General features: G+C 55.5%; 1 protein-coding gene, 1 long non-coding RNA gene and 2 other non-coding genes across 4 annotated transcripts; 3 read left to right on the forward strand and 1 right to left on the reverse strand.

Moving 5' to 3' along the window:
- Window positions 1–1,116: 1,116 nt before the first annotated feature.
- On the forward strand, window positions 1,117–5,529 carry LOC138119706 (uncharacterized). The gene is made up of 5 exons (XR_011155589.1): window positions 1,117–1,362; window positions 1,822–1,930; window positions 2,715–2,759; window positions 3,829–3,874; window positions 5,344–5,529. It is a non-coding gene; the product is annotated as an uncharacterized lncRNA (long non-coding RNA).
- Window positions 2,196–2,330, forward strand: LOC138119907 (small nucleolar RNA SNORA17). Its single transcript, XR_011155660.1, has one exon. It is a non-coding gene; the product is annotated as a small nucleolar RNA SNORA17 (small nucleolar RNA).
- LOC138119906 (small nucleolar RNA SNORA17) lies at window positions 2,790–2,923 on the forward strand. Its single transcript, XR_011155659.1, has one exon. It is a non-coding gene; the product is annotated as a small nucleolar RNA SNORA17 (small nucleolar RNA).
- Window positions 5,530–7,412: 1,883 nt separating the features above from the next.
- Window positions 7,413–13,447, reverse strand: DIPK1B (divergent protein kinase domain 1B). The gene is made up of 5 exons (XM_069031812.1): window positions 13,325–13,447; window positions 10,840–10,974; window positions 9,464–9,571; window positions 9,161–9,337; window positions 7,413–8,641 (listed from the first exon to the last, which is right to left on the reverse strand). Exons 1-5 carry the CDS (start codon window positions 13,385–13,387, stop codon window positions 7,829–7,831), a joined length of 1,296 nt encoding a protein of 431 aa, XP_068887913.1. The 5' UTR covers window positions 13,388–13,447; the 3' UTR covers window positions 7,413–7,828.
- Between the last annotated feature and the right edge of the window lie 7,446 nt (window positions 13,448–20,893).

A 20,893-nucleotide genomic window follows, 5' to 3' on the forward strand; every position in this document is an offset into this window, starting at 1 on the left:
GGTGGCTGCTGCAGGGTAGAAGGGTCCTCAGTGGGGGTCGGAGGGTCCCTACTTGGTCCAGTGACACACTGGGAGCCCAACCTTTGCCACTGCGGGAAGCGGGGGACTCTAGGAGCAGCTGAGAAAAGGGATACCCATACTCTAGCACGCCTCGTGTCTCCGTGGGAGGCCCCAGGGCAGCCCGGGGCAGGGGTCCGTGTCCCGTCCCCTGTCCCATCCCCTGTCCCATCCCCTGTCCCGTCCTATCCCGTGTCCCGTCCCGTGTCCCGTCCCCTGTCCCGTCCCCTGTCCCGTCCCATCCCGTGTCCCATCCTGTGTCCCATCCCCTGTCCCATCCCGTGTCCCCATCCCGTGTCCCCATTCTGCGCCCCTATCCCGTATCCCATCCCGTGTCCCCATCCCCTGTCCCATCCCGTGTCCCATCCCGTGTCCCATCCCGTGTCCCCATCCCGTATCCCATCCCCTGTCCCATCCCCTGTCCCATCCCGTGTCCCCATCCCCTGTCCCATCCCGTGTCCCATCCCGTGTCCCCATCCCGTGTCCCATCCCGTGTCCCCATCCCGTGTCCCCATCCCCTGTCCCATCCCGTGTCCCATCCCGTGTCCCCATCCCGTGTCCCCGTCCCGTGTCCCATCCCGTGTCCCCGTCCCGTGTCCCCGTCCCGTGTCCCCATCCCGTGTCCCCATCCCGTATCCCCATCCCGTGTCCCATCCCGTGTCCCATCCCGTGTCCCAATCCCATGTCCCCATCCCGTGTCCCCATCCCGTGTCCCATCCCGTGTCCCCATCCCGTGTCCCCATCCCGTATCCCCATCCCCTGTCCCATCCCGTGTCCCATCCCGTGTCCCCAGCCCGTGTCCCCAGCCCGTGTCCCCAGCCCGTGTCCCCATCCCGTGTCCCCAGCCCGTGTCCCATCCCGTATCCCCAGCCCGTGTCCCATCCCGTGTCCCCATCCCGTGTCCCATCCCGTGTCCCCAGCCCGTGTCCCCAGCCCTGTCCGTTCCCCGCTCTGGGTCCTCCCGCCCGGCAGGGGGCGCTCGTGGGAGGAAATGCGCCGCGCATGCGCTCCCGTCCTCTCCCTATATAAGCGGGACGCGGGGGCCGCATCGCCCTTTCGGCGGGCGCGGGGTGGCGGGAGCGGAGCTCCGGCCGTTCCTCACCGGAACCGGGAGCAGCTTTGGCTTGTCGCGGTGTCCTCAGCGGGGAGCCCTGGGTTCCTCAGGCGCAGGAAAGCGGTGCTGGTTGAGGCGGCTCCACAGCTGCGCCTTCTCGCGCCGTATTATGGTGAGGCTCCCTCAGGGCCGGTGCCGCTTCTCTCCGGCCCCGGCGCTGAGCGGCTGCGGCGGGAGGACACGAGTGTGAGGTGAGGCTCCGGGTGCGGCCCTTCCCCCTCAGCCACGCGGCCGGAACCGGCCCGGAGAGGCCCCCGGGGCTCTGGGGGCTCCAGGCCTTGCCACGTGCGCCGTAAATCTGGCGTATCACGGAATGCACAGGGATAAAAATGCCCATATATACATATACATACATACACGCACATTAAAAGTGTATCTTTTAATATATATGTTTTGTGTATATAGTTGTAATATAGAGCATAAATGGCTGCATATGTTTTAATATACCCCACTGAAGAAGGGAAGAAAATTTAGGGCTTTCAGGTTTTCAGGAAAATGTTTTCAAAGACTTCAGTAGCTAAAATGAATTTTTAGTAGATATTCTTTTTTTAATTGTAATTCTCTGGTTTTCAAGTAAATGCCGCGTTTCAGAAAAAAAAGGTTGTTAAGCGATTGTTAACAGTATTTTTCTTTTATTTTTCTCTCTTCAGCCTGGCAGTGGACAAAAAAATGAAGTGACCACGATGGGGTGACTTCAGAAATGAAGGGTGATCCTTCTCAAAAAGGCTGCCCAAGCAAGCTTCAACCACGTTTTTAACTGTAAGTGGTGTGTTATGTTTAACGTTTCCACGTGCACCACACACCTTTGTCGCATTGCCTCCTGAGTAGGTGATAAAACCTTGTTCTTAAAAATAGCACAGAACCATGGAATGGTTTGGGTTGGAAAGGAACATGGGCAGAGACACCTTACACTATCCCAGCTTGCTCAGAGCTGCATCCAGCCTGGCTTTGAGCACTTCTAGGGATGGACATCCACTCATAATTACATTTTTTCAGTCTTTATGGGTTATTCCCCCCCCCCCAGCCTGCCACTGGCGTTGCAGAGATGGCTGCTGTGGCATCTTTGTGTCGAAAGAGTGGCAAGAGAGACCCAGGCTATGTTCTACGCTCGTGTGTTCTGCACCCCGTGAGCACTCAGAGTGATTGATAGCCTGACATCGTTCATTAATCAGCTGCTTCGTAGGAGACTGGGGAAAAACCGACTCTGAACTGCTTTAAACGTGAGATCTGGATGTAACAATGGGAAGTTCTGCTTGATCTGTGCAGCAGAGGCGGCACGTGGGTTTCTGATCGTTCAGCCTTGAGATTCAGATCCTGTGGGTACCACTTGTGTTACAGAAGAATGCCTTGAAGTGATTTGTAAACCACGTGGCAGCGCGGTGACAACACTGGGAGTCACCAACCTTAATCCTATCAGAAAATAAAAATACTCCTGTGCTGTTCGTTTATTTCTTTTAAATCCCTGCTGCCAGTGAAACAGTAACCGTGTAACCAGGCTTTGGGGTGTGGCTAAACCCTGTGCATGTATTTCCCTCTTTTCCAGAGGCAGCCCTGAGCCGTGGCAGAGCCGGAGGTGCCCCAGACCGAGGTGAGCTGCAGTGCTGGAAGTTGCCCAGCCCCTGCCCCAGCTCGTGTTGCAGGCGTGGCTGCAGTGCCGCGTTTGTGTCATTCGGTGGCAGACAGCAACAGGCGATGTCTTCCCTGGTGCTCTGAGCCCTGTGAGCTCTCAGGATTGCTCAACAACCTGACACTGATTGATTTTCCTGTTGCCTTTAGTGGGGAATGGTGAAGGGTAGACAGGATGCAGCAGCTGACACTGTCCTTCTCTTAATCGGGGACACCTCCCACTAGCCCAGGTTGCTCCAAGCTCTGTCCAGCCTGGCCTTGGACACTTCCAGGAGTGGGGCAGCCACAGCTTCTCTGGGAAATCCATCCCAGCCCCTCACCACCCTCACAGGGAAGGATTTCAATATCTCATCTAAACTTCCAGTGTAAACAATTCCCCCTTGTCCTGTCACTACATGCTCTTGTGAGGGATGTCAAATTCTGGTATTCTTCATTCCAATAATCCTGACTCCCTGGAGAGAGGAGTTGCTTGGTGTTCTTTCCACGCTCCCCTCTCTCCAGAGAATCAGCAGAGGGTGGAGCACAATTCCTTTGAAGAGCAGTTGAGATGATGCCAGTTTTAACTGCAGCAGGGTGTTCCTTCACTTCACAAGGACAAATACAAGTGTCAGCTCTACTCCTGAATTCTATTTTTACCCTCAACAATCCTTCAAGGCCTGTGAGATATCCTTAATTGCTGCCTTTGAAAGGGCACCTTGGCTTGTGCAGGGTTCAGGAATTGCACCTGGCAGCGGAGGAGGAGGAGGGGGAAACAGGCACTGAAATTGTTGTTTCCAAAATATGGATGGGGTTAGAAACAACTGGGTGTGGGTTTAGCATATGGAGGAAATTACACCCTGTTCCCAACGTGGATAAAACACTTCCAACGTCTTGATTTCCAAGAGTTGGAGCAGAAGGTGCAATCAGCAATCTCCTGAAATGCAGCTTTGTAATCAGGCTTGGTTTTGGGGGGGAGAAAGACACAGACCAAGCAAAACCAACTCAATAAAAAAAAAAACAACCCAAACTGAAGGTATTTTTCCTTCTTGCAGTGACTTGAGAGCAGGACAGCTCAGGAATATGCTTCAAATGTTGAAGGTGGGTGTTTTGTTATTTCTTCATGTGGTACCAAAGCAGTGAGGGGGAAGAATTCAAGTCAAAAATTAATGCTAAAACCTGAAATATTATTAAAGTCCTTCTAAACTGACTTCAGTGCAGCAGTGAGTGCCTGGCCATGTTTTCCAAGGCAAGATGTCACTTCCTCCTGTATCGTGTTGTGAGTGGTAAAACAGGCTAAAAGCAAATACGGAATTTCTCGAGCACAATGGGAGTTTTTAGTTGGATTCTGCTGTGGTTTTGTGCTGGCACAATGGCGAAGGAAGCTCCAAGAGAGCTTGTAGGAATACAGGTGTCCCTGTATCCAAATCGTGCTGTGTGTCACTGTCCCTTCTTGGGGGACACCAGCACGGTGAGAGCAGCTCTGGGCACGCAGAGATTGTGACCCTGAGGCTTTGCAGTGAGTAACTGGCAGTGCTAAATGGGAAACCTCATTAAATGGCCATTACAGGGCCAAAGGTGCCTCAGTGGTGCTGGCTGCAAAGTGAACCCTTTAATTGGCAAAAGTCACTGGCTTTGGGAAAGAATGCTAATAAGGTTGTGGGGATGTGGTTATGCTTGAAGATGTGGCTCTTTTATTTAAATTTCTTGACTTCTTTTAACCCTGCAGTCCGTGTTTGGGGTTTTTCATCAGGCTTTCCTCACACCGGGGGCCCTGCATGGGCACGGGGTGCTAATGAGTCTCTTCAGAACTTCCCTGTGTGAGGCACAGCAGAACCACGAACGTTTTCCTGATGGCATTTCCTGGAACTGCCCTTCCCCAGGCAGCCATGGATATTGCTTTACTGGTGCTCAGCTGTGGAAAACAGGAGTGCTTTGCATGAAAGTGGTTTCGAGAGAAATTCAAAATCTCTCTGCATGCAACACAGCCCTTCATCATCAAGGACTGGTTTATGTCATGGATTTAAAGGCTGGAATAAGCCCAGATGGTTTTTTTTCCCTGCACTATTAATAGCTTGGCTCTGCACCGAGGTTGGCAAACTCACCTTGGATTTTTAGGGAGTGAAGGAATAACCCAGAGCAGGCTCCAGCATCCTGCTCTTAAATTATCCCTTTCCTAAATTCCCCCAGCCAGATATTTTTCCAAAACCTTTCTGATGTCATGGCAAAGAGCTTCTCCTAAATTTGTGCCATGTCCTTCTGTCCCTGCTGTGGGTCTGAGCCACCCAGGTTTGCAGGCAGGGAATGTTCCTGTGGCTCTGGCCTGAAGGAAATCCCTCTCTAGAAGTTTCCTTATGAATCCTGGTAACAGAGCCTTTAAAATGTGGTTTCATTTTATGAAACTTTATTTCCTCTGGGATGTGAAAAATCTTGGGACAATACCAAGACAAGGAGGGCAGCAGAGTCTGGATGGCAGGGGTTAATTAGCTCATTAGTACTGACATTACTGCTCCCTTTTCCTGCCTGTTTTTCAACTTTTCTGACATCCTGGGCCTTTTTTTAATTTGCAGATCATGCCTTGAGTTGCAGAATGTCTGATAAAAAACGTGGCAACTGAAAACTGGCTGGCAGCATCCACGTCTGATGGTTGGAGATTTCTAAAACTTGATCATCTGTGTTTTCTCTACATGTTTAAGAAGGATTTAAATTAAAAAAAAAAAAAAACCTAAATAAAGATGCCACCTACAAGACTGAAAGGTTTATGCTGCGTATTTGTAGTAATGCTATTTTTTAACCATTCTAGGATTTAAGACTTAACACTTGTGGATCCGAGAATTTAGGATTGTTTTAAAGCCATTAAAGATTTTGCCTCCATCCCCTTGAGCACAAAGCTCTGCTGCAGAAGCAGCAGCAGCATCCAGTGAGATCAGATTGTCAGTCTTGGAGTATCCTGGCGCTTTTTTTCGAGCTCCTGTGGGGAATGTGGAGGAATTTGAGTGTAAAACAGCTTTGCCTTTACTCATTTCTCTCCTGTATCCCGGTGTGGTTTGTAAACTGCACTCGCTTTGTGCTTTTTATTAGTGATGAGCAGGATTCCTGTGAGTCAGCAGCGATTCCTGGGAGTGTCCAGGGCCACGGGGGTGTGGATTAATGAGGTGGTGATGGAACAATTGTTGTCACAAGTGTCTTGATTTCAATTAAGCTGTCAGGGCCAGGTCTGTCAGCTACAGGGGCCGCCTCTTCATCATAGATGTTAACAGAAGTTCTGATTTAGGAGGAAAAAGGGTTTTCCTTTATTTCCCAGGTGCTTTAACACTGCTTTGAGGGAAGGGAGCAGCAGGGATTTAGTGGGAGTAAACAAGAAGGAAGGGTGAAAAATGGCTTTTCTGACACCCTGAGGAGGGGATTTTGGCAGGGGCATTGGATTCCTTTGCTACTGGCAGGAGGAAATGCATTTGTCAGGGGAGCTGGTTGCCATGGGGATGCAGGACAATGGATGAGGAGCTGGGGTGGCTGCCTGGAGCTGCTTTACTGAATTCCAGTGAATTCCAGCCCTGGCTTTCCCTCCCATGCAGGTGTAGCTGCACCTGCACACAGGACCTTGGCAGTGCCTTTGCCCAGTCCAGGCTGAGGAACCTTCAAACACAGAATCCTTAGGAGTGCTCAACTTTCCAATTCCATTTCAGAGGCAGCTCCTCAGCAGGGAGTGAGCTCCAGTGGCTCTGCTGAATGCAGAGCACTCCTGACACCAAAACATCCCCGGTGAGAGATGATGAGGATCCTTATCACCAGAAGGAAATCCTGATCTTTCTCCCCAAAGGGCTCCTAAATTCGCAGCCCTGGTGCTGCAGTGTCAGGTGTATTTTTATTTTGTGATTGCACATCAGCTGCATGCTCTCTCCCCTAAGGAATTTTGGCAGGAGAAGCAGCACATGCTCCAGCAGCAGGAATACAGCTGTGCTGGGAACAGAGCAACCTGGGGGAGTTCATCCAGCTTTTCCTCCCTACCCAGAGTTGTGAGGTTGCTGTAACTGAGCATTTAAAAGAAATGGCCATAGTTGGAGCCCCGGGAGTACAGACACAGCCAAAAAAAAATGTCTGGAGACCTGCTAAAAGCTTTGCCTGGAAATTCATTTTAATAATGAGAGAAGCACTGGATTATTCTGTTATTAACCTTCAACCTCTGCAGGGCAAGCCCAGCTTAGTTTCTGGAGAATTAAACGGAGAGGTTGGCTTATCCCTGCTCTGAGTGTGGTGGGCAGTGACACCCGGAGCACATGAAGGGGTCAGAACTGTTCGTGTTTAGCCCTTTGCCTTTAAGCCCTCCTTGGCTGGGACGCGTGAGGGAATGGCTTGTGCCGCCAATTGCAGGCTGGGGGCAGGAGCAGCTGGGGGGAGCCTCACACAAGCCATGGCATCACTGTCAGGGTCAGGCACTTAAAAATGGAACCAAAGAATTCTCCGAGGTGCAACAGACAGCTTATCTGCTTCCTGTGTGACAGCTGGATCTGACGGCAGATGACTCAAACACTTAAGGAGAGACTTTTGAATGGGGAAATCTACCTTTTCCTCCTTTTTAGATCACAAACAAGCTGGTAGTTAACAGGCTGCTGTTTGGCTATTGATGTACGGGGCGTGATTCACGTAAAAGCTGTTTATTTACATCAGAGACGTTCCTCAAAAGGAGATGTGACAAGTACAGCATGAATGATTCATTCCCATCGCTTTGCACAGCTTTCCTGTTCATCAAGGAACAGTTCGATGCATCCAGCTGGGCTCTGCTTCCTTATCCCTTTCCGTGTCTTCTCCCTCCCCCAAGCCTGCTCAGCCTGGCTCCGTGTCCCAGCTCCGCTCCTGCCGACCCATCCCTGATCCTGCTGGGTGGTGGAAGTCATGATGCTTGGTTTCCATGAAGGAGAAGGGGCTGCAGCTCTGCTGAACTCCCTGTGCAGGGTGTGTTTTTCCTGGGGGGGAGAGGATGGACAAACAGGCCTTCAGCCCTCGGACCTCACTCCAAGCTCACAGATCGGAAACTCCAGGGCCATGCTTCCCCCTTTAGGAATATTTGGTGTTGGAAATCTTCTTCCAGAGCAAGGTCTTGAGGTTGTTGAGCACGAGGGAGTGGTGCACTTCCATCTGGCTGGCCAGGCCGCTGAGGGTCATGCAAGTTCGGAGCTGCTTCTGCAGCTCTTCCTTCAGCTCCAGGGGAGCTCCGTAGAGCAGATAGTCCTGCAGCAGCGCGCACACCTTGGCCAGGTTGGGCTGCACCATGTCACTCTTGCACTGCTTCAGCAGCTTGTCACACGTGGCCGTGCAGTCCTGCCCGTAGGTGCAGTCCCCGTTCTGCTCACAGTGCCGGCCCTTGAGGAAGCCTCTGATTGTCATCTCCGTCGCCACCTTCCTCAGGTTGACCATTTTGAAGTCGTACTTGTCGTTGTAGCCCACGTTCCTGAGGCTGCTCTCGCAGATGTAGAAGTTCCCGTAGGTGCCGTGGAAGATTTCCTCCACGAACTCCAGGAGGCCGATGGCGATCTTGGCGCGCCGGGGCCAGGCTGGCGCAAACCACTGGTGGATGAGCTGGTGGACGATGGAAGGCAGCAGGGACTGCAGGAAAGGGGGGACATCCAGCCCGTAGAGGGAGGTGTGTGGGATCTTCTCGGTGACATAAAGGTCCCCACAGTGCCCCAGCAGCTTGGCCGTGTGCTCCTTCTCATGCAAGGAGAACATGAGGAGGAACTCGTTGAGCTGAAGCAGTGCCCAGATGGATTTGGCCTCTGCCAGGGACACTTTCCCGTCCCGGTTCACGTCTGCCATGGTGATGATCCGGCTCACCAGGGCGGGGAGAGACGGCTGATCCCCCAACTTGGACTGCGAACAGGACAAGAAGAGGCATCAGACCCTCACAGCTCTCCATGTTTGGGTGTCACATCACAAAACTGAACCAGGGGAGCAAAGAACTGAGCTGGGGAGAGGAGGAAATGGTGACCACGCTGCAGAAAATCCAGTACCATAACATGGAAGGATCCAGCTCCAGCAGAATTTTACCAGCCTCAGGGCTGCTGTAGAACCTCCTGCCAGAGCTGCCACCCCACCACTGCTGCAGAAGCCCCAACAGGAGTAACTACCAGGGCCACCAAATCAGCTCTGCCCAGCACAGACACCACCCACAGCCGTGGCACAGCGGCCTCCAGGGATGCTGCTACTGAAATCTCACAAAAAAAGAATTCCTGGGAGAGAATGGAGGTTTTTCTCCACTAATCCAGTGCATGGCACAGAGCCCTCCCTGGCACCCAGCAGCGGGTGGAGGGCACAGGCAGGAGGAGCTCTTGTTTGAAGGGAAGGAAAAACACAATTGGTGCTTCTGATGCCACAGGACCCTGCACTGACCTTCAGGAAGTTGAGGAGCATTTCCTTGAACTCGTCCATCGAGGTTCCCCGTGTGGGTTTGTCGAAGAGCACCACGTCCCTCCTGGGCCCAGAGTCCGGGCGGCTGTCGGCCCTCAGGGCGTCCCCGATGCCACATTTGATGATCACCTCCCTGTCCCTCCAGAGCCCTCTGTAAACCTGGAGCACAGGGAGGGGGACAGCGATGGAGGGAGCTGGGTTCTGGTTTAGGTTGGGCTGAGGGGGAGATCTGCAGGGTTTGATGGGGGTGCCCATCCCCTGCCGTGGTGGGGGGCACAGACCTACCTGCTGGCTGGGGGAGGAGGAGAGGCAGTGCTGGAACAGGAGGCTGCGCTCCTCACACAGGTCCTTGCACGTGGAGCCAGAAATGATCCCTTTCTTGTACTGGTCACACTGGGGAGGGCAAGGAGAGAAAGGAGCTCAGCGGGGGCAGATTTCTACTGGCCCTTAGGGATGGCTCAGTGCCTTGGGCATGGTGGGGCTGGCATGGCAGGGACCCCCTGTGCTGCTGGAGGGACCTCAGGGATTTGTTCCTGGATGCTGCCGCTATAAATCCAGAGATTTGGGAGAGCTCCAAGGGCTGGAGGAGAGGGCAGCATGGAGCTGGGTGAGGATGAGGATGCACAGGCTCAGGCTGCCCAGCAGAGCAGCAGTCCCTGCTCTGAACCAGGCTGGCCCCAGTCCAGGGGGTGGCAGGGACAGGGACAGACGGTGGCTCTGATCTGCAGCTGGGCTGGAGCTGGAGACGTCCCTGGGCAGGAGAGGCTGCAGCTCTGCAGCTCCTCAGCGAGGGGACGGCAGCCTCAGGGCTGGGAGCAGGAGCTGCAGACATTCGCTGCATCTTTTCCCCTTTTCCTTTCTGCTGTGGATGGGAATTAACCCTTGGAGCTGCTCACAGGGGACACGGCCAGACACGGCGTCTGGAAGCCCCAGCTCCGAGCAGGAATTAGCGCCCAAGACCCCGCGGTCGGAGTCAGGCAGAAAATCAAATTAAACGATCGTCGCTGTTGTTATGGCAATTCCTGCCTCCCTTCTCTGCTGAGGGATTGATCAACGAGGCTCGTTCTGACAGAGCCCAGCTCCCCCTCCTTGCCTGGGCTGGGCTCAGACCTGCTCCCATGCCAGGGGCACGCACAGCGGTCCCGGGGATGTCCCGCTGGGATGCCGCGGGGAACGTGGAACATGCACCCGACTGCAAACCCCGAACAAGGGCAAAGCACACCACGGCAAGCTGCCACAAGGAGCTCTGGTGCTTTCTGTAGGACTCACCAGCAGTCACAGAGAGGTACCATGGACTGACTGCTCCCGTTTTCCCTCCTGCTCTGCAGAGCCTGGGGGATCTGATGTGATGCTGTCCCTGCCCACAGATCCTGCTCCCTGCCCTGACATTCCAGCTCCATCTGCACAGACACGGATCTGCCCACGTCTGCCCTGGCTGCGTCCCTCTGACATCTCATTCAATTGTTTCACCGTCGCCCTGGCAGGGTAAGGTCACCCCTCCCACTCCGAGCTCCGTGCGATGTCGGGGACGGTGCCAGGGCAGCAGCTGCCAGGAGGGCTCCTCATCCCAGCTTTGGGGCTTGGAGGCTGGAAATGGGGCTCCCCCAGCCCGGCTCACCCAGCACCCCAAACAGGAGCCACGGGGCTGTGCTGCCACTCACGATGATCATCCGGCAGACGTGGCCGCGGCACAGCTCGGAGTAGGACGAGTAGTGCATGTAGGCCACCCAGCTGCCCACGAAGATGCCCAGCCACACCACCAGCAGGTACTTCACCTTGACGCCCGGGAGGCGGCCCTGCAAGGGAAAGGAAATGCTTTTGAAACCCTTTTTGAAGGGCAGGGCTCTGCCCAGGGCAGCGGCAGCTGGCCAAGGACGGCTTCTGCCACACAAACCGACCTGAGCACTGGGGAAACCTTCAGCCTTTTTTATATATATTCATCAGTCTCTTATGCAACTCCTGCTGCAAGTAGGTCACTTAAAATTCCCTAAAAGCAGGGGGATTACAGGGCTGGGCTGCAAGGAGCTGGATGCTGAGCATCCCTGGGAGCTGCGGCCACGTCCTCCCACTCTCCTGCCCTGTGCAAGCCCAGGGTACCCCAGTGGGGCTGCAAGAGCTCTGCTCCTGTTTGGGGAGACCCCTCTCAGCAGAACCCCCCCTTACAAAGCCCCACGGGCAGGGGAAGCCCCCAACAGCAGCTCCCGTGATGGAGCAGGTGAGTAACAAACCTGGGAGCTCACGGGTGATGCTCTGTGCAAACAGCTCCGAGACTCTCAGCAGGATTTTGCTTTGTTGGCTTTGTTTCTTCCCCCTGACCCTGCCACAGCAGCGCTGCTGCCATCTGGCCTCCCACAAGAGAGGCTGCTCACCTGGCTCGTGTAACATGGAGCAGATCCCGGCAGTTCCAAAGGGCAGGGAATGAATTCTTGCATTAAACAAACCATTCCATCCCGTTTCTATAGATTATTCTACAGAACCCTTGGCCTTTGACCACCTCCAAACCGTCCTCTCTCCTCACAGCGGTGAGACCACAGCCTGCTGCTGGGATAGGGCTGGATCTGAGTGGGTGCAGCCCCTTTAAACCTGCCAGGGATCCTCGCTTGGGTCTTGTAGCCCACACCCACTCCCACCCCCAAAACTCCTCCTCAGCCCCTCTCCAGGAGCTGTCGGGGCTCTGGGAGCCACAGGAATGGGCAGGTGAGGGTGAGAGCAGGCAGGTCTGCCTTGAGATCGTGACATTTCTCCATTAATTGGAAACCCCAAAGTGTGAAGCGGGCCAGGGCACCCGGTTTGCCTGTTGAGCAATGGCACTGCTAATTAACGTGAAATTAAATTAAAGAGAAGCCAAGCACGGCCAGGACTTGGCAAAGGCAAAGTGTGGGTGGCTGCTCCTGTGAGCTGAGAACCAGCTCATGGCCCTGAAGTCAGACACACTGAGACCCTGAGATCCCTCCCACCAATGCAGCCCCACAAAACTGCCCAGGGTGGGTGCGTGAGGCCCCCTGCCCTCAGCAAAGGGGCTCTTCCAGGGAATTCCCACTAGGGATATGTCTTGGAAAACCCTGGAAAAGCCAAAATGTCACTTTTTGCTTATGCTGACTTAGAATCCATCATGTTCCTGTGGCAGAAGGGGGTCAGGACTGTGGCCTGAGCATGGCAGGGGGAGCACTGGCTTCGTCATCCCCTAAATGGTGGAAAGAAACGTGGGAGTGGGGGATGCATTTCAATGAGAGGTCCCCCCGAGCTTTGCTTGGATTTTGGATTTTCAGGGTTCCTCCAGCGCCTCAGTCTCAAGGCACAGGGGTTTCTCTCCCCATTGCCTTCCCTGCAGCAAAGGGTGTTACCCTGTGAGAGTTGCTCTGCTTAGTTTTAGGGTGACTCTGGAGGAACTGGAAGTGACTTTGGGCTGGAGCTGACTTCAAAGGCAAAATGGACGCAGCATCACAAAATCCTGCTCCATCCCTGCAGCTCCCCTGGGAACACGGGGGCTGTCTCACAGCAGTCCCAGCTCTGCACCCCCCTCCTGCCAGCACCCTCTGCCCACCGGGTACCCCTCCCATGTCCCCTCATCCCCTCCGGGATAACCCCTCTGCTCCAGAATCTTTGCCAGAGTCAGGGTTTCTCATCCCACGGCTGCAGAGAAAACACCCAGTCCAGCATCTCTGACATCCCTGGCCCCAGCATCCCTGGAGCTCCGAGGCAGGTGCCCGGCCCCTCGGCAGCTCAGGGATGGGAAGAGGAGGGAAAATAAAGAAAGAAGGAAAGAAAGAGAAGGAAGGAGCCAGCCCTGCCCTGCTGCATCGGCGGCTTCACCCAGCGCTGCGGGCTGCCGGCTGGGCTGCCCTGGTGCTCCCCGGCTCCGGCACGGCGGAGCGCGGCGCGGGTTATGCAACCGCTGCTGCCCCCGGTGCCGCTCCAGACCCCCCCGGTGCCGCTCCAGACCCCCGAGGTGCCGCTGCCCGGCCCCCAGCTCCTTGCACCGGCGTCGGGGGGACAGAGGCGGAGCGTCCCTTTGTGCACGGCCGGTGCCAGGATGCGGAGCCGGGCATCCCCGAGCCCGCGCTCCCCATCACAGCGCATCCCCCCGGCCCGACGCATCCCCGAGCCCGCATCCTCCATCCCGGCGCAGCCTCCCTCTGCCGGTACCTGCAGGCCCTTGGAGAAGGGGCAGAACAGCACCAGATGCACCAGCCGCCGGATCCTCCGCATGCTGCGGGCGCCCCGCGGCCGCGGGCCTCAGGCTCCGGGGGGCATGGCCGGGGCGGCCGCGGCCCCCGCACCGCCGCCGGGGCCGGGGGGGCCGGGGGGCCCGGGGAAGGGGGGCCCAGCCGCGCCGCCCGCTCGCTCCGCCGCAGCGCCCGGCCCGGCCCGCGGGGCTCGGCGGCTCCGCCCGGCGCGGGGCGGTGCGGGAGGTGGGGGCGGCGCTCGCAGCTCCGCCGCAGCCCGGGGAGCCGGGGGATGCTGCCCGGCACTGCCCCGCTCGGCCCCGCCGGGTCAAGCCCAACGCAGCGCTCCGCATCTGGGCATCCCAGCCGGGGGTCTCATCCCACAGCCCGGGGCTCCCATCCGCCGGAGCACCCCACTTGAGGATGCCGTTCCCTGGCTCATCCCACAGCCCGGGGTTCCACCCACTCGGGGATCCCATCCCCAGGCGCACCCCACCGCACAGGGGCTCTCCCAGCCCTGGCTGATGGTCCCGGCAGAGCAGGGAGGATTCCACAGAGACGCTGATCCCACCTGGCCCCCAGCACTCACAGCAACTCCAGGTTCATTAAAAGCCATTTTAGGTGACAGACGGCCAGACTCCCTCCTTGGTACCCATAGCAGGAAACCTGCGAGCACAGCTCGGGGGCTGCATCCCCTCAGGGCTGAGCTCTGCCATCACTGCTGCTCCTTCTCCTCCTCGCTGTGTCCTTTCCCCACCCTGAAGCCCAGCAGCAGCACTGGCTGGTCCTCGCTGTTTGCACTGAGGCTGGGCAGGGAAACCTCACGGCAAGACAGGGGCTGCTTTGTGTCAGCCGGGCCAGGGACAGCCCCATCCAGGGGGATGCAGTGGCAACAGGCAAGTTAGAGCAAGGGGGGCAGCAAATAACATAGCGGGAAATGATCTGGGAGGCTCAGTCACGAGGTCATTGTTAAGATAATTCCCTGCTTGCTATCAGCAAATTTTCAGATTATCCATTTGCCCTCTTTTCACGGTTCAGGTTGCTCCTTCCTTTTGAGTTTGGCTCAAAATGACCTTTGAAAACAAGCTAGTCACTGCAAGCCCAGATCCCCGCTCAGTGTGAGTGTCAAGCTCACCACTCAGTGTCAAGCACCAAGTAATCAGGGCCTAATGAGCAAAAGCCTTTGCTGGACTAATCCGAACAGTGGTGATGAATAAGGAGAATCACACAAAACTGACTGAAACCCCCCAAATCCTGCAGCGTGTTTGCTGCCTGCTTTTAATCCCAAGGAGGTCCCTGCTGCTCCAGAGCTGTGCCCTGACCTCTGTGTGGGCTGGGCTGACATTGCCCAGGGCGCTGCTGCGGTGACCGGGACCATGAACATCACCTCGGCCACCCACAGCCCCCCATCCAGGCAGGTTTTGCCATTCCATTGAAGCCAGGATGGTTCTCTGGGGGTTCTGATTTTCAGTCTTAATTAAGACAGGAAAAGAGAAGAGCCTCTGCGATTTGTTTTTCTTTTTGACAGTGGGGTTGGTAATTTGGGAAACAGCAGGGACAGGAAGGTTCATGGCTGGATGCATTCCACACTCCCTGTTCACCCTGCTCCTGCAGATCTCTGTGCATTGAACACTGACTTTGGAGGCCAAGAGTGGGTGGTGAACCCTCGATGGAGATGGGAAATGACACACCTGGGCCAGGGCTGAGTGTGGCTTGAAATCCATGGAATGCCGCTGCAGGGCTCTGCAAAACTCAGGGGTGGATTGTCCAGCGAATCTAATTAGGAACGAGCAGACCATCCCAAACTCTAATACGCCAAGTAATTAAGTGATTAGTATTGATTGTTAGAATGCCTAATGAGCAGTTATCACTGAATGATTAATTAACCCAATCAAAAGAGTAATAAAAATTCTGCAGGTGTGATGATACCTTATATTCAACGCACAAGGGAAGTGAGATCTCTCCCCATGGTGGCCATCTCCTGTTTCTGCCCCTGGCACCAGGGATGCACAGCCTGGGCTGCTGCCCCTGTGCAAAGGGGTCTCCCCCCTCCCAAAAATTCCCCTGGCCCTGCCAGTCTGGGCTCCCAGCATCAGGCAGGCACCCGTAGCTCTGTGGCTCGAAGGTGGGGAAAACAGTTCCCCAGGCGCTGTCAGCATCCAGAAGATGCCAGGATCAGTCAATGCTCGTCTCCTCCCTGGGAATTCTTTCACTCACTGCCTTGATTGATTCAGTCGCTTCAGTTTCTCCAGGTCAAAGCCCTGCTAATCCCAGCTAAGCCCGCAGCGTGCCGCGCGCTGGCCTCTGATCACTCCCCTGCCAGGCGGTGGCTCTGTGGGCACGTCCCCAAGAGCGCTGTGGCCTCGGCACATGGGAGCTCGCAGGCAGCCACAGCCCCGGAGCGGTCATTTGCTGGCTCGTAATATTTACCTGACTAAATGCTAATGAGTAAATGATCTCTGAGTAAATGATCTCCAGACAGAGCTCACAGCAGTGCAGAGCAGCTCTGACCCGTGAGCAGGGACCCCCAGCCACCTCGTCCCCTCCAGAGCACCCTGTGCTGCCCACCTTCCTCTGGGTGGGATGTCAACTGGGGACAGCACAGCCCGATGCCATCACCCGCAGTGCCCAGAGCTGCTGCTCGGCATGGGGTGCGGGACCCCGAACCATAATAGGGGCACACGCTCACCCCCCTCTCCTCTGCCATCAGGATCAGCCCCATGGCCACAAACCAGAGGGATTTCTGCCCCGGGGGGGCTGCCATGAGACCCGGCATTCCCAGGCAGCGCCGCAGCTCCGGAGATGATGGATGCAGGCTTTAATGCTCTTTTCTGTGCATCTTTGAAGGATTTGAGGCTGATCGCCTGCGCTTCCTGCGTGGCATCCACAGCTGGCTCCGTACAGCCCGTCAGCTGCCTCTGCTGCCTGCCGGGCCCTGCCGGGCTGAGCGCAGCAGTTATAATTAGAAATGCTAATCAGTTCTTGTGTTTCTGGCTTGACAGTCCTGCCACCCCCAACACAACCTTCCCTCCAATCTGTCCTGTGCTCGCCCCCTCCGCTTCCTCTCCGAATCCCCGCTACTTGTAATTAAGCACTACGAAATTAAGGGGGGTTCAGTGGGGGTGCTGGGGCTCATTGGGGCCAGGATTGCAGCCCCACAGAGCTCCTGGCTTGCTGCGAACTGTTTGGGGTTCCCACTTTCTTTCACCACTATCCCCTTGAGCTGAGGACACCCCAGGGATGTCCCTGGCCCTGAAGTATGAGGTGGAAGAGGGGGAAGCTCAAGGGCTCTGCAGGCAGTGCCAGGGTTAAAGGCAAAGGGTGGTGGCTGTGGCTGGGAGCCCTGCGGTGCTGGCTCTGGAAGTGGAGCTTCTCTCATTGGGATTTCCATCGTGTGCCAACCGTGGGGGCTTCCCAGACAAGGAGGAAAAGGAGCTTGCAAAGGAGCTGGGAGGAGGAGGCTGAGCAAGCAGATCCCTGCACTGGCTTAGCTGATTACGGAGTTATTCATCATCAGGGCTTGCTCCGGGACACACAGCCCAGGGGATTCCTCCCTCACCGGTGCCCACAGATAGCCCCTGCCAGCCCCCAGCCCCTCCACATGAGAACCAGGGCATGGCTTTGACCCTGGGCATTTGGCTCCCAAAGTCAGGCTTGGCCAGGGAGACATTCCTTGGAGCAGGCCCAGGGCTCTGCTGGCCTCAGAGAAGAAGGTGCCCAGGTGGGATGAGCAGCTCTGGACATGGTTTTTAAGTCAACCTTCATCATCCACGAGCTCCCTGTTTATCAGCTTCGGCGAGGGAGAGGCTGCAGTTTGGAGGGTTGATGTGAAAAAGGTTTTCAAGAAGGCAGTGGCCCCTGAGCAAAGGAGACCACCCCTCACCTCCTCTGCCCAGGACCCCCACGCTTCACTGGGGACACATCTGCTCGCTGCAGCATCTCTCAGCATGTGAAGCAGCAAAGGCCTCTCCCTCCTCCCCACACACTGAGCACAACAGTTTCTGGAGAAAGGGAAAAAAGAGAAACAAGGAGGTATCACAAAAAGAGCATGGGAGGGACAGGGCATGGTGGCTTCAATGACGATGCACTCATGAAAAGGCACCAGCAGCAGAGGCAGCTGACTGGGAAAGCTCTGGGGAGAAGTCAGATTGTATTTGTCATGACTAATTGTCTCCCTCCAGCACTGTGGTCCAGCTTTCACGCATGGCATGAGCAGGGTCCCAAGCATCCAGGAATTAATGAGGGTCTGACCCTGTCTGCACAGCCACTTGAGTTTTGCCAGTGCAGACAGCTGGCTTAAGAGGCCCTTTTATCCTTCACATATCAGATCAATTTGGATAGTTATAATCTAGTCCTGGTGAAAGCTCAGAGCAGACTTTATTGCCCAACCAGCTCAAGGAGAAAAAAAGCAAGCAAGAGGGAGAGGTCATGCTGAACTATCGATTGTGCTGCTCCCAGATTGGCCTCGGCAGAGAGCTCACCCAGGACAGTTTGCCTCTATCTCCTGCTAATGCTGCTCCATTGATCTTCTGTGACAGGCGGCAACTACAAGATTTTTTTAGGTTGGAGTCATTAAGAGGCATTAATCAATAACAGAGGAAACAGAGAGCAAGCAACTGTTTGTTTCATGCAGACATATTCCCCGTGTGGATTTTAGCCCGCTGAGGTGCGCGTGGTTCATTTCCAGGGAGGTCTGCCAGGAAAAGAATTCACCTTGTGCTGGACTCTGGCACTTGGAGGAGATCCTGAGCCAGTTGCAACACAGTGGAAGTTCCGGCAGGGCTGTGCAACAAGAGGGCAGCACCTGGGGAGTTTGTGGCATCCCATTCCAGGTACCCCAGTGTCTTACCCAGCAATTGCCCAGACCCTCTGTTCCCACACAGGTACCCAGGAAGAGACGGGTACTGATTCCACACGCCCAAAGAGCTGGGTGCTGGTTTCACGTTGTGCTTCTACTAAACAAAGCTGCTGCCTGGCAGTGGTGCAGCCAATCCCAGCAGCGTGTTCCAGGATCCAGCCCTTGTATGAGCTCAGCCCCAGCCCAAATTCATTCCTGTGGCAAGACTGGAGCTGTTCACAAGAAAAACGGTCTTTGTGCTGAAAGCACCCCGGGCTGCTCCGTCCCTCCCGCCCTGCCCAGCAGTGTCAGTACATTTCCACTGCTCCATGGTGGCAACATGCCTTTTTCTTCTCCAGCAGCTCCTGTGCTCGGCCCCAGCAAGTGTCTGTGCAGGTGCTGGAGCCCACTTTCCTTGGAGAGGCAGAGAAGAGAGCAGGAGACCTGCTCAGGAGCAGGAGGATGGGATCACCTTCAAAAGTGATGGTTCTGGCACCAGCAGAGCAACCAGCAGCCTCGGGGTGATCTGGGGCTGGGGAGGTACTGCAGCTGCCCGTGGCTGAGCTCAGCTCCAGAAGCAGCCCCATGACGCAGAAATGATGTTTAATTGCACACCTGGACTTAGCCCAAAGGCCCTTTAGTCCTGCTGTGTGGCACGGTGCTGGCACACCCTGTGGCACAGTGCTGGCAGGTCTGGCAACCCAGGAATGCCACACTCAGCCTGGGGAGAGAGCATGGCTCAGCCAAAAGGGCCTGCACCCAGCAGATGCCATGGGATCCTTCAGAGTACAGGGAAACATGCTTCAGGAGGCAGGAATGGACATTCCAGTGGAGATCAGTGTCTCTTTCTGGACACACCTTGCCTCGACTCCCACAGCCGCAGTGTCCCACTTTGCAGTGGTCATTCCTGCAGATCCCCAGGGAAACAGGATCTTCCTCGTTCCTGTAATTACAGCCACACATCCACAGCACAGGGATCAAGGGCTGCAGGAGAGGAGGGGATGAGATTTCTGGCTCAGGTTGCACAGGTGGGGCACACACAGCCCATAAGCACCTGGCAGTCCAACCCTGAAGACACACCCAGAGCTCAACACCACCGGCTGAATCCAGCCCAGGTTGGGCCTTGTTATGGGAATCCAGTGCAGGTGGACTCTTTATGGGAACCCAGCCTAGGTGGATCTCATTATGGGACTCCAGCCCAGGTGGACTCCTTATGGGTATCCAGATCAGTTGGGACTCCTTAGGGGAATCCAGCCCAGGTGGGTCTCGTTATGGTAATTCAATCCAGGTGCACCTCACTATGGAATCCAGCCCAGGTGGGACACATTATGCTGATGATGAGCAGGGGCTCCCTGAGGTAGGAGGCTCTGACGTGGGAGATGCAACAAACCCCTCTCTAGTCCCAGGCTGTCAACCAAAAGAAGCACTTGGCTCACAGCTCTGCCTTCCCTGCTCAGTCCATCAGTCTCCAGGTCAACCATCCAGCCCCATCCACCAGCACAAAATCCATCAGAAACAATTTGATTTGCTTTATTTTCCCATGACATTTGGGAGAAAACCTAATCCTATTGCAACTTGGAAAAAAAAAAAACCTGATTCCAATTTTACATCCTTGTGTCTGAAGGAGCTCGAGTGCTGCAAGGCAAGATGCTGCTTCAGAGGCTGTGTCCTGTACTGGGCACAATCTCATTTCTGGGCACAGCACAGAGACCATGAGGTGCAGGGGGATTTCCAGCCTGTGGTTACAAACACAAATGCAACAGTAAGACCTGGAAGTCTCGTGGTTTTGCTACCTCCTGTTTTTGGCAAAGTCTGCCAGGAGCAAAAAAATAAAAAGCCAGTGCTGGGGGGCTTGGTGGTGTGTTATCCCCAGCTGCAATCCTTGGTGGTTGTCAGCCTCACTGACAGCCCTGGCATGCTGTGGGGTCTGGCATTCCTCACGTGGATCAGCATCCTGCCTTGTGTCTTTCGTGGATTTAAATCCACACCTGGCTGGCGTAAAGGTCCCAGCAGATAATGTCTTACTTTTTCAATAGAGTTACTTGTAGGTCAGTAAAGGTTACAGGAAGGAAGGTTCAGGTTATCTAATAGCCTTTTAAAACATGTGTCTCTCTTAATTGCATATTCCCAGAGTCAAAGTCCCTCGGGCTCTTTGCCTTTCCAGTAGCCAGTGGAGGCTGTACCTGCCGAAGCTCTGGCAGTTCAGCAATCTCATGCTTCTGGTTCTTGTGCAAGGTTCCGTTGTGAGCGAGGAACTGCGGTGCTCACATTGAAACCACGCTGAGTCACCACCCCGTTCCTCCCCGACTGTTTACTCTGTTGTCACCAGAGCGCTGACGTGTGATTACCGAGGAGCCCAGCAACTCCAGGGAGAGTGGCCATGGAGCAGCAGGAGCGAGCGTGGAGACTGAGGGTCAGGCTGAAGCTCTGCCCCTGTGAGTGTGGGCTCACCTACGAGCTCCCCTGCTGCCCACACCAGGAGCAGCAGGAAAATTTCACCTCCCATGTGCCCTTTTAGGCGAGAGGGAAATGGGATTCACCCACATCTTTTGCACAAACTGCTCTTAGCACCATCCTCGCCAAGCAGGCTGTGGTGTTCCTGCCCAGGGCAAACCTCTTCGCTGTCTCTGCAAGGGCAACGATTCCAGGAAAAGTGATGCCATCCCACTGGGGGCAGCCCTTGGGGCAGCCTCGCTTATGGATGTAAAGAAG

The sequence above is a fragment of the Aphelocoma coerulescens genome, chromosome 17 (genome assembly GCF_041296385.1).
Source record: "Aphelocoma coerulescens isolate FSJ_1873_10779 chromosome 17, UR_Acoe_1.0, whole genome shotgun sequence".
NCBI classification, from domain to species: domain Eukaryota; kingdom Metazoa; phylum Chordata; class Aves; order Passeriformes; family Corvidae; genus Aphelocoma; species Aphelocoma coerulescens.

Bases quoted from the DNA above. Each gene is read 5' to 3' on its own strand.
- DIPK1B (XM_069031812.1), bottom strand. From the start codon at position 13,387: ATGCGGAGGATCCGGCGGCTGGTGCATCTGGTGCTGTTCTGCCCCTTC. The intron at 10,975-13,324 runs GTACCGGCAGAG...TTTCCCTTGCAG, and splicing joins CCTTCTCCAAGGGCCTGCAG to GGCCGCCTCCCGGGCGTCAA. The intron at 8,642-9,160 runs GTCAGTGCAGGG...TCCTGTTCGCAG, and splicing joins TGCTCCTCAACTTCCTGAAG to TCCAAGTTGGGGGATCAGCC.